Genomic DNA, 12522 nt, shown 5'->3' with positions numbered 1-12522 from the left:
TAAAGTTGATATGTTGGCAGCTATGTATATTAATCAGATATAGATAATAATGTATTCTGAGATACTTATATCCTGGGACCTAAAGCTAACAATGTTTTGGTGCTCGAGCTATAATTTCCCTTCTTGGTAATAAACTATTGTTATGGTTTTGCTTTGGTTGCCGATATTTTAATACATATTTATGCATGTCTTTGAGTCTCGGATTTTAATTTGCAAGTTTTATTATAATGAGAAACTTTAAAAAATAACATGATGGATTTAAAACAAAATGGGTTTTTTTCCCTTCAGTTTTTCCAATTGATAAAACCTAAGACCAATCATTGATTCAATTTTCGTGCTTTAAATATTTTTCTTTAAAAAAAAATTGTGTTTTTAATCATTTAACATGTTGTATTTAAAATACATACTGGTTGTTTAAATGGGAGGGGGGGGGGGTCTGACACATGTATCACTTTTTTGGTTTTCAGTATAACCCAATTCAACAATTTTCAAGAGACTGGAAAAAGTTCTCAACTAATCAAGGGATATCGTTAAATCAAGGAGCATGTATACATCAATGCCGTTAAATTTGGAATAGTGTAATGTATCATTAAATTGAGAAAATTGTTAAGTAGGGTATCGTTAAATCGGTGTTATACTGTATATGATTTAATCTTCAAGGTATGAATATTTGTATTTCTTTTTGATAATATTCAAGATTCCATTCAAGAAATTCTTATTTAAAATGTTAACAGGCAAAGCATTGGGTAATTAATTGGCTTTGTGACTGTCATTTTCATTTGAAAAATTTTGAAACTCATGACAATTTCATCCTCTTTCAATTTTTAAAAATTATTATTATTGAAATAATTTTGTATTATAACCAGTTGAATTAATGAAAAATTGATTTAAACACTCAATGATTTTGTTATTTCTTTAATCACATCTTGTAAGTTTTGTTTTTAGTTGCTGGCAAGCTCCTTATTGTTTGTGGCTGTGAATGTTGCTGGTATATTTTCTCATTTTCCAAGTAAATCTTCACAAAGACAAGCTTTCATGGAAACTAGACAATGTGTTGAAGCTCGACTTAACATCCAAAGAGAGAACCAACAGCAGGTTTTTTTTTCTTATTATATCATCCTTTATCTACAAATGTATGCACAAAATATTTGCATTCCTTTCAAAATTCTCATATTTTACCATTATTCAAATATGAAATGTATTCTTAAATAAGGAGAGTTAATGTTAGATGTCCTTAAGCATGGTATCATGTTATTCTGGAAAATGCACAATTTATATTTTTTAAATATTTGTACTATTTGATCCAATAGAATGTGTGCTTGTCTATATAATCTCAGTTTATGAAGACAAATACCTCAGTCTAAATTTGTTTTTCTGATTGATTACATCATCATTCTACTATCACAATGTGAAAATAATTGTTTAACAAAAAAAAAGTTCGAAATCGAGTCTATTTTTTAAACACATTTACAGTCACTTTGCAGTTCTTTTCCGAACTTGCTAAGTCCTATTGGGATTTGAGAATTGTTGATTAGTTTCATTGCTTTACTTATGGGAACTTGTTCATTTCATTAGTATACAAGTACATTTAATTGCTTTACTTTATACGAACTTGTTCTTTTCATTACTATACAAGTATTTTTCATTGCTTTACCAGGTGTGCTAACCAGGGGGGGGGGGGGGGGAGGTAATGGCGCAGAGACTGCCTCATTGAAGTTATTAGGTGGGGTGTTTTGACAGGCATTTTTTTTAATTTGGGGGGGCTTTGTGATATTTAGAGGGGATGAACCCTTGCTCTTAGGGGAGGTGGACACCCCTGGCTTTACTTTATGCAAACTTGTTCATTTCATTGATATACAAGTTCAAAAGAGACAACTAATAACAGGGTTTGGCCTAATTTTCTTTAAATTTCTTACTGCTGCAAAAATTGTTTAAATACATTAATGAAGTCGACCAGACCCTTTTCTCCAAATTTCATTTAATTGTACTTTAGTTATACTTTTTTCAAATTAACCTTACAAACTGTTGCAATTGTTATTTAAGTTATCCTGCATTTTTTATTTGTAGGAAAGGTTGCTTTTATCTGTTTTACCAAGACATGTAGCAATGGAAATGAAAGCAGACATTGCTAATAAGCCTGAAGATACAATGTTTCATAAAATTTATATTCAAAGGCATGAAAATGTCAGGTAAGTTCTAAATTTTTTGGTATGTTTCTCTTCACATGAATAGAACTGATATTTGATTTCACCTTCATAATTTAGCTGCATTTTCTTCATATATAAATTATCCTTGAATTAATTGAAAGTTTCGTCAAATGAAATTCATGATTTCTTTTGATAATGTATTTAATATAGAAAAAATATATTTGAAAGTATTTTTAACTTCTGCATTTAATGAATTTCTTATTATATTCATCAATATGTTACATGATACGCACAGACATGTTCGCATAGTAGAACTTTTTATAACTCACACAGGAGACAGTTGCTAAATATGCTTTTTAGATGAAGGTCAAATTCAAAAACAGATTCCTGGGTTTTTAAAACTATCATATACTCACCAAGAGTCATGTTGTGGTGCAAGTAACTTCCTCAATAAACTTTTCAAAATTATCACTCAAATGATTTTAAATATCGCCATCATTTTTATTTCATCCTGTTTCCTTGTGATCCTAAAAGTATGGCAAGAAAAGCTTCAAATTGCTAACTCTGCAACTTAATTTTCACACCAAGAAACTTTACTTTGCAATAGCGAAGCTGACTTCAAGCAGGAGGCAGTTGCCAAATATACTTATGTGTCTGAATTGAAGCTCGATTTTGAAAACGGAGTTCTGGATTTTAAAAACCATTGTGTGCTTTTTTGTGTTTTTAACACCATGTGTTATAGGTGGTGTACAAATTTGGCATGTGCCCTGAATAACAGAAACCTATGCTGTGTCATTCACTGAATATTTCAGTTGTTCATCCTGTGTTCTTGCCTTAATGTTTAAACCAGTGGTTGGAAAAACTACATTTTTTTGGTAGCCAACTACAGCTACTTTCTTACAAATGTAGTTAACTTACAACTACTTTTTTTAAAAAGTAGCAACTACAAAGTACTTTTGAAATGTAGTCGCTACTTCGCTACTTTTCAAAAAATAAGTAAATAAAGAAAAGTAAAAAAAAATGAAATAAAATAAGTGGTTTTAGTGTGTCCCACAAAAAATGAGTCGATTTTTCAAGTCATACCCTCTTATATATTTTTCCTGTTATGTCAAAACAATTTGAAAAAATGTTTCATATAATTTGTTGAATAACGGCAACCCGTACCGACTTGCGTCTGAAAGTGTAAACCAGCACTTGTATGCTAGATCCCCCCCCCCCCCTCCAAAAAAAACTTTTTAAAAATTCGAAATTCCTGTTGATAAAACGTTGCCCCTAAACCCTACTCCCCACATGTACCACAAAAAATATTTATTCAAATTAAAAATCATTTGAATACCCCACACTTGGCCTAAAAATTATAATTTTCTTCAAATAATTGATTTTTTTTCCTATTTATCTTTTAAAAAATTACACATGAATTTAAATAAAAAATCAAGTTCAAAAATTATTAGCGAGCTCATTTTCAGATCAACATTTTCAAATGAGTAACAAAAAAATAATGCATTTAAAATGAAAAATTCAATTTAACCTTGAAAAAATCCGTATCTTTGAGTACTATGTGGAAGACTTCAATATTGCAGGAGAGCAAAAATTTATATTTAACGCTAATTACCTACTTTACTGTTGATATTTTTCAGCTTGGTAATTTCGTAAAATTTACCATAAATTTTAAAAAATATGTATCGAAAAAAAACAATTTTTTGAAGAAAGTTATAATTTTAGGCCAAGTAATAATTTGAATAAACGTTTTTGTGGTGCATGTGGGGTATAGGGGGGCAACGTTTTATCAACAGAAATTTCGAGTTTCTACATTTTTTTTTTTTTAATTTGGCACTGGTTACAGTTGTTCAAATTATATGAAACTTTTTTATAATTGTTTCGATGTAAGCAGGAAAATATAAAAGGGTGTGCGACTTGAAAAATCTATTTTCGATTTTTGGCGGACACCCTAATGCAAACACACACGGTAAGAGGATTGAACAAAAAAAGGTTTAAATTGACAAATTAGCTCATTTGAACATGGAATATTACTAAGAATTATCTATTATTTATTTTTCCTCCCCAAAATGTCCGTTATTCTTCTCTTATACAACACTGTAATTCTCGTATTCATTGTAAGCCGGCAAGGGCAATTCAATATCATCCTCATCTATAACATTTACAGTAGCTTGAAAATTTAATCTTCACGAAATATATATTATATATATTTTTCTTTTCAACTTTAGGTTTGTTCATATAAAATTAACGAAATTTTCAATTCACAAATTCATTGATATCTTCATTTTTGTGAAAATAAATGTTTTTACAGTGTTGGATCTCTTTGAAGTTCAAAACGTTCATCCACGGGACATTCCCTACAGTCAGAAAAAACAAAGGAGTTACTAAATTGGTGGTTATCGCTAATTCATATATACTTTTCTTTTTAAGTCAAGCTCTATTCAATACAAATTTTGGCGAAATATGAAAATTACAATTGCAAACGAACTAATGGCGTCAAACAGATAGAACGTATGGCGTCAAAATGATATGCCAGAGGTTATCTCATATTTTTATAAGTCTTATTTCTCATTGCATCCGTTGATGTACTCGCGTTAGATTTGCACGAGTCAAATTCGTTTGAACCAAATTGTTTCTTTAAAAAAAAAAAAAAATCTTTATTAAAAAGTAGTTTTCAGAAATCGCTACAAACTACTATTTTTTTGTAGTGAACTACTCACTACACTACTCTTTTTTTCAAGTAGTGCGCTACACTACAAACTACTAAAAAATGTAGCTACTACAATAGCGTCGCTACTTGTAGCGCGCTACTTCCAACCACTGGTTTAAACAATATTTCTTATCAGTGCAAAGTTAAATCGAAACAAATTACTGCCACCATGCAGAAGTGCATGTTTATTTAATTATTCATTAGTTATTAAGCAATGAAAATACTTGAATATCAAAACCATTATGCTTACTCTTTATGGAATTTGTTTATAACAAATAAAAGGTTAGAATAAACAGTGTACATTTTAGTACTGTTAGTGGTGTAAGCAAATTAATGTAACTTTGATCCCCTCCCTCTCCCCTTCTGTGACGGATGACACAATGTCACTATGTTTGCATCTTGATAAGAAATTTTAAAGTATTTTGTATTTAGCTGGATTGGAAAGTTTTTGACGCATGACAGTTTTAACCATGTTTAAAACTGTCATGTCCAAAATATTTTTTCATATTTTTTATAATAGTGTATCTAGTATTATTCTGAAACAATTCATTAATTAGATGGATAATTTAAGAATTTGCTGAATCAAAAATGACTAAATTTTCTTTATTAATGTTAACACATGCTTGAATTATCCATGCATGCATAAAGATGGGGACAGCTTTAATTATTTTCATTGCTAGCAAAATTTTACTATAAAATATCAACTTAACTCATTACTATTCTATTTTGTTTTAATTCTATATTACAGGCATTTCTACTGTTTACTAGCTTTTTTTTTTTTTTTTTTTTTTTGTTTTATTTGATGAACTACAGCATATCTGCAGTAGTAAGTTGACTGTCAATAGAGAAAAACATTAAAATTTATTAAATCTCTCTTTTGGGGGGGGGGGGAATATCTACTAGCATTGCTGAAATAGTAACTAATGGCAAAGTATAAATGCACCAGTAAATTTCGTACTTTAAAATGAGTGATTTAAACGAAGTAAAAAAAATTATTTCAAAGATGCTGACGTAAAATGTGTTGAAAACACTCGTTCTTCTGGTTACCAATCGAACGCTCTGCTGATTGAGCTATTCAGCTCTGTCGGTCACAGCACAAGTTAAACTTATAAATTTAACCAAAAACTTCAGTCCGGTGCATTAAAACAGGTTTTTTTTTGACATAAAAAAACAATTTTTAGACCGTGGATCTATTTTTCATTAGCCTGCACGATAAACTTTAAAATGAGGTGTAAATCAAAGAAATCGATCAAGAATTGAAGAAGATCTCGCATAGGAACAAAAAACAGGCTACAGAATTAATATATAAGTATATTTAATTTTATTTTAAAGTATGCTGAACATTCCACATAAAATTTTGTCTTCTGTTATTTTCTCAGCATCAACATAGGTTTTTGATAGTTTTTAATAGTTTAAACTCTTTTTTAACAATTTAACCCTCTACTGCCTGAATTATTATTTCCTGAAGAAGAAAAATATCTATATGAACAGAATGTTAAAGAATAATGTATATGAAAGGTATAAAATGGGTTTTTGTTTTAAAATTTTTTGTATTTTTTAAATCGATTCGTGAGTCTTCTAGAGTCAAATAAATGATGGACTTTGATTTGACCTCCAAGTTACGGTGGACAGTAGTAGTTTGAATCAGTTTTTGATGCTTGGGACAATATAAAGCTAACCCTGGCATTTAGTAAAATCATTTTTTCTCTTGTTTTCCAAGAGCGATTTTTCTGCGAGTGTCTGTGTGTTGTTATAAATGCATAATGAAACATTTTATTCTGAATCTCTTTTTTTAATAGTTATTATTTTCAGCATTTTGTTTGCCGACATCTGTGGCTTTACTAGTCTGTCCTCCCAATGTACAGCTGAAGAGGTTGTAAAAATCTTAAATGAGCTTTTTGCACGCTTTGATAAACTTGCTGCTGAAAATCATTGCTTGAGGATAAAATTACTTGGTGATTGTTACTACTGTGTCAGTGGGCTTCCTGAACCCCGTCCAGATCATGCACAGTGCTGTGTGGAAATGGGACTTGATATGATTGAAGCTATAGCGTAAGTTTCTGCTACTGACTCTTATTTTTTAAATTTGTAGTTTCCTTTGGTATCAGATTTTATGCTTATATATTAAATACAATACAGCATTCAAGATTCAATTTATTCCTATCAATTAACCACTGACTCAAATATCCCGCGCTCACAAGTTTTTTTTTGTAACGTAATTTGTGTTTAATTAGATTCCATTTATTTCATTTGTAACCACATCCTTGATTTTTGCTGTGAAGAGTTCTGGAAAACCCTTCAAAGTGCTTGATTTTTACTCGACAAATAGTTCATGAACCCTGTTTTTCTTTCTCACTGAAAAATTTCTCATTTTCCCTCTTGTATCCAGCCTTAATACTCTTTACATATATAGATTATGTATTGTTGTTTCTTTTTATTGTTCTAAATTCTAATTTGGTTTTAATTATGCTTAGTTTAGTTCGTGAAGTAACTGGTGTTGATGTAAATATGAGAGTTGGTATTCATACTGGAAGAGTGCACTGTGGTGTTTTAGGCTTAAGAAAATGGCAGTTTGATGTATGGTCTAATGATGTCACTTTAGCTAATTACATGGAAGCTGGTGGGATTCCTGGGTAAGACATTTTATTTTTAATTTATGTTCAAAAGTAAGACATTTCTTTCTGCTTACAGTTTATTTGCTTACGTAAACATAGCTTCCTACTTTTACACCTTTTGCAAAAGCTTTCAAATTTTAACACTATCTTCCTCATGCAATACATTATGCAGTCCGGTTATCGCACCCTGAGACTGTAGTTTCGTTCTCATTCGAGCTCCTCAGTCGGGAATAGCAAATAATCGTGCTGGATGCAGGTGTCATCTCCTTGAAGAGATTTCATCTCAGCTTCAATGAGATGACATCTGCTTCCAGCTCGGTTATTCACTATTCTGGACTGAGGAGTTCTAAGAAGAACGAAACTTTAATCTCAGGATGTGATAACCAGGCTGTCTGGTATATTGCATTTAATTCTGGCCTTGGCTTGGCGGCGGTAACTTATTGCTAACTGTCTTCCTCATTTTCTGTACCACTTAAAAAGAAGGCAATGAAATTCATATGATTTGAAAAGCCAATAAGGGTCATTTTTGTTATGACGTGACAAGAATGAGATTATCTCTGGCATGAGAAGTTCCACCGCAATCGGTCCTTATTTTTTCTTTCTAAAGTGATTCACTGATCAATAAATTTCGTCCTTTCTGCATAGTAGAATTAAATGTCAACCTGGATCCAATATTTATTCCTAAATTAATTCAATTGTATGTGACTCTGTTTCGCTAAAATTCATCTAGGTAGGAATTATTTTCCTGCATTGCTTTGAGCATTTTATTACTTCTGAATTTAATGAAGATATTTGTATGAGTATAACCAATCATAAATGTTTCTAAAAAATTTTGTAAAATTTAGTCCCTGGGCATAGTTGGATCTATTCTGTCCGTCAATGACCACTTTACAAAATATACCATAGCTGATTCAATATTACACATGATAAAAAGACTCATTGATGTAGTCTGCTCTCTGCTGTGGAAACACATTTAAACAGGAAAAGAAGCGTGAATCAGCATTATTCTTAGATTGCAAAAAAAAAAAAAATCAGTTTCATGCATCCATGACCCACGCATTTATTACAGAGCCCCTTTGCTAGATCATGTGTAAGTATCATTATCACCTGTACAGGATCAAGTATGTACCTCTGTAGAGACTCAATGTTGGCGTGATAAATCAACTTGAATTCTAACAAACTGCTTTTAACAGAATGCTGATATTTAAAAATAAGGGTCACTTATCTGTTTTATGAGTTAGTTTAGCACTGTTCTTATGTCTAACAAACTTTGCTTCATCTTTCTAATGGCTGATAAATACTATTTCTTTCTTCTTTTTTTGAGCAATCACAATTGCTTATTGTTCTCACTTGACCATCCTTGATGTTTGGTTCTTTTTTCAGCTTGGACCAGGGGCCTCTGCAGCACCACCACCCACCAGCCTCTGGTCCTGAGCGAAGTCCCCCAGAATCCGCTGCTCCTGGTCGGTGGTGTCCATGTCCTACACACACTCACACACATGCACTCTCATACACATGCACACTCACACACATACAAACTCACACACGCCTACATACATACACATGTCTACGCACACACAAAAACATACACATGCACGCACGCACCTACACACAACACTATACACACATAACCGCCCAGGAGGAGGGGCAGGTTTGGGGGGGGGACAGCCGTTTCTAGAAACAATTAACTCCAATGAGTAGGGTCGTGTTGCAACTTGTGATTGCGAAAAACATAATTTGAATTCAAAATTTCAGAATTCAAATTAATATTTTAATTTTTTTATTGTTTTGTTTGTAGCATTATTTCTTTATCTTGTACATTGCTCACTTGCTTTTTATTTATAGATGTATGAATAAAATTTAGTTTAATTTGCAGTGGTATTACTTTTCTAACTCTTCCCATTCTTAGGCATGTTCATGTTACTAGAGAAACATTGAATTGCTTAAATAACGAATATGAAGTGGATCCAGGTTTTGGTGAAGAAAGACACAAGTATCTGAGAGACCAGAACATTGAAACATTCCTCATCATCCCTGATGAAAAAAAGCGTATCAGTTCTGTTCGTCCACCTCAATACACAGCGCCAAATAATATTTCCAAAGAAATGAGAATGATGGGTCATTCTGACATGCGTAAATTTGACAGCAGGTATTGTAATTTTTAATATTGATTAAATTGTACTTTTCAAGGAAGTTTCGCACAATATGTAAATTGTTCAAGCTGGAAATAAACTAAACACAGACACACAGTAATCATCAAATTTTCTGAGAGTATACTCCCAATAATCAGCTATACAGAATATGAGTATGCAATCATATATATAATATGTCATGATATGAAAAATTGTGAAGCTTGAGGGTATACGCTATATGTCTAAAAAATGTTTAAGAGTATACGACGTATATGGATTATACCCTATGGGAACACCACTGCAGACACTTATAAGCATTAAATGAGGAATTTTTAATTAATATGGGAAATATTTCTGTTTGCTTCAGTTTTAACACACTGTTTTACATTTTTTTTATTTTTAATTATTATTTTTATTAGATTTAAGCATTGGCATAAACTAGGGGGGGGGGCATAGGGGGCCAAGTGCCCCTCTACTTTTTTTGAGCTATTGGCAAAAATTTTGCCCCCCTAGTTCTTAAGCAAAGGATTTTTAAAAATTGTTTGTCAAATGATCTATATATTATTTTCAAATGATAATAAAATGTAATTTGCATATTATCAATGCAATTGTCATGAATTATATGCAAAAGATGTATCCTTGTCTTCAACCACCAATTAGTAATTTCAACCTATAATTAATCTGTTTTTAAACTACACCAAGGCGGCGCAACTGAAGCCCAGAAGAGGCCCGTGTGCCTGATCGCCTAATCCCGAAGTGATGATGAACATCTCCCCCCCCCTCACAATACATATAGGCATGTAATCCTAGTTTACTAAATTCAGGTAGTAAACTAGGATTACATGACCAAAAAAATGAGTGTTTTCGGGAAAGAGCGGAAATGTTGCTGCAAAATTCCGAAGTTTTTCTTAGAGCGAAATTTACTTTTAATCCTTTAATCGGAGCTCACATGAATGAACAACCAACCATGTAATGGACGGGTCAAAATAGAACAGTAGTACAACCAGAAATTAAACTTAAAGCCCGAGCCCCATAGAATGTTTGAGTTGAATGTTTTTTAAAACTATTCTTTATTATTGATGAGAAGTCTTCTTTCGAAAACAAAGTAATTTTTAGAAATTAATAGTAATGTTACGGGAAAATCTTTATTTCTTTTAAAAAGAAATCTTTGAATAAAAAATATTCATAAGTAGCAGCTTATTGATCAGCAATCACCCCCACCACTCCGTCCTATTTTTCTCTTTTTTTTCCCTAGTTCGTCTAAAAATAAGAGTTATCAAAATGCTGCTCCTCCGAAGAGCCCCCCCCCCCCACACACACACACACACCGAAAGCATTATGGAGCGTTTGACATTTCATTTTCAGGTTTCAATTTCGCGAATTTTCCAGGGGAAAGCCCCCAATTACCAAACAACATCAAAAATCGCTTAAGATTCCGTGTTTGGGGTTTTAATTTCTTAAAATTACTGGCCCTAATATTACAAAATGTGGTCTTACAACCGCGTTTTAAGACTATTCGGGCAAGGGTCCCTATGCCGCCAGCCTTCAATACCATAAGCAGTTTGGTTTTTTAAACTATACTTTAAAAAAAAATTAAATGGAATAACCCCTGATTATAAAACATTGCTTTAGTTTTTAGCACCGTAATTTTAAAAATTTCAACAGGGAAGAGCTTCAGAACCTCCTTCCCGTAAAATCTTCAACGTTTGTCTAAAATTGCGTTTTTAAACTTCAATGTTGAAAGCAGGGGGAGGAGGAATTGATTTCAACCTATAAAAAAAATCGATCGGGGACAGTCCTTGAGCTCCATCCGTTACCCTAACGTCGATAAAATATGGCGTATAATCACGTTTTTAAAGCTTCAAGTTCTAGAAATTCCGCTGAGACCCCTGCACCTTTTGTCACATTAACATCAACGAAGAAAGTCTAAAATTGCGTTTTTAAAGCTAAAAATTTCAAAATTTTCTCTCCCGGACCCCCCCTTTACTATCTTTACTATCAGTTCTAAATTTTTCTTTTCTTTTTAGATGTGTGCTTCCTCTCCCCCCCCCCCCCCCCTATTTTTTTTTCTGGTTGCGTCACTGAAGTAGAATATTACTTTGGTTCAGGGCATAGGTCACTAATAGCAAGGTGTATACACTGTACAGATTCTTCATTCCTGGAATCCTGGAAAACAACTTTGGAAAGAAAGAAAAATAATTTCCAAGGTACAGAATTCCTTGAACTTTCCAATTAGTCCATGGAATTATTCGAAAATTAAAACCAACGCAACTTAGAAAACGATATCCGTACTTTAGGATTACAAAATGTAAGCAAAACTGTTTGGCGCCAGTGATCATGTAAACTATAAATACAACAACAAAAGAGTATCAGCATATGTTTTTGGGAAAATTATGATGATTTCTTAAATTCATTTATTTTTTGAAAAAGTAATTTTTTTTTAGAATTTTAGTTGGATGGCAAAATATGAATCAAATAAATTTCCCTTGAAAAAAAAGTTTGCCCTCCTACTTTGCGTGGCCAAGTTACGCCTCTGGATTTAAGTTGTAAGATCTAAGTAGCAAGATCCAAGTGAAGACAGTCTAATGACAAACCTATCCCATGCCATGTGGTGCCACTGCATTATAATTCTAATCTGTAATACTAAAAGATAGAGAATGATAGAGGAAAACTTCATATGTTTCAAATCAATCGATTCCTTGCCTTTTGAAAAAATATGTAAAAATAATCTTAAATAATTAAATTTTTCTCTTTTTTTTTCCTTTAAATTTAAAGAAAACAGGCCTTAAAGAAACCCTCATTTTAATCAGCAAATAGTGAGTGGAATCCTCATTTGTTTAAACCAGCTGCAATATTTCATAGCTTGTGTATCTTCCACTCCAAATGTGCTCTTAAGTCACTTTGTTACTTTCCCCACTGAA

The 12522-nt window shown here is 32.2% G+C and overlaps 1 protein-coding gene across 1 annotated transcript in view; it reads left to right on the top strand.

Annotated features, from left to right (window-relative positions):
- The window catches only part of LOC129225790 (adenylate cyclase type 5-like), a 57226-nt gene that overhangs the window by 1607 nt on the left and 43097 nt on the right, over positions 1–12522 (top strand). Inside the window, exons 2-6 of the mRNA XM_054860300.1 lie at positions 946–1095; positions 2068–2189; positions 6667–6906; positions 7329–7487; positions 9379–9618. Of these exons, the coding sequence (XP_054716275.1) occupies positions 946–1095; positions 2068–2189; positions 6667–6906; positions 7329–7487; positions 9379–9618 (911 nt within the window). The remainder of the gene's footprint in view (positions 1–945; positions 1096–2067; positions 2190–6666; positions 6907–7328; positions 7488–9378; positions 9619–12522) is intronic.

Source organism: Uloborus diversus, chromosome 7, assembly GCF_026930045.1.
Source record: "Uloborus diversus isolate 005 chromosome 7, Udiv.v.3.1, whole genome shotgun sequence".
NCBI lineage: Eukaryota > Metazoa > Arthropoda > Arachnida > Araneae > Uloboridae > Uloborus > Uloborus diversus.
This window is presented reverse-complemented; position numbering and strand designations above follow the sequence as displayed.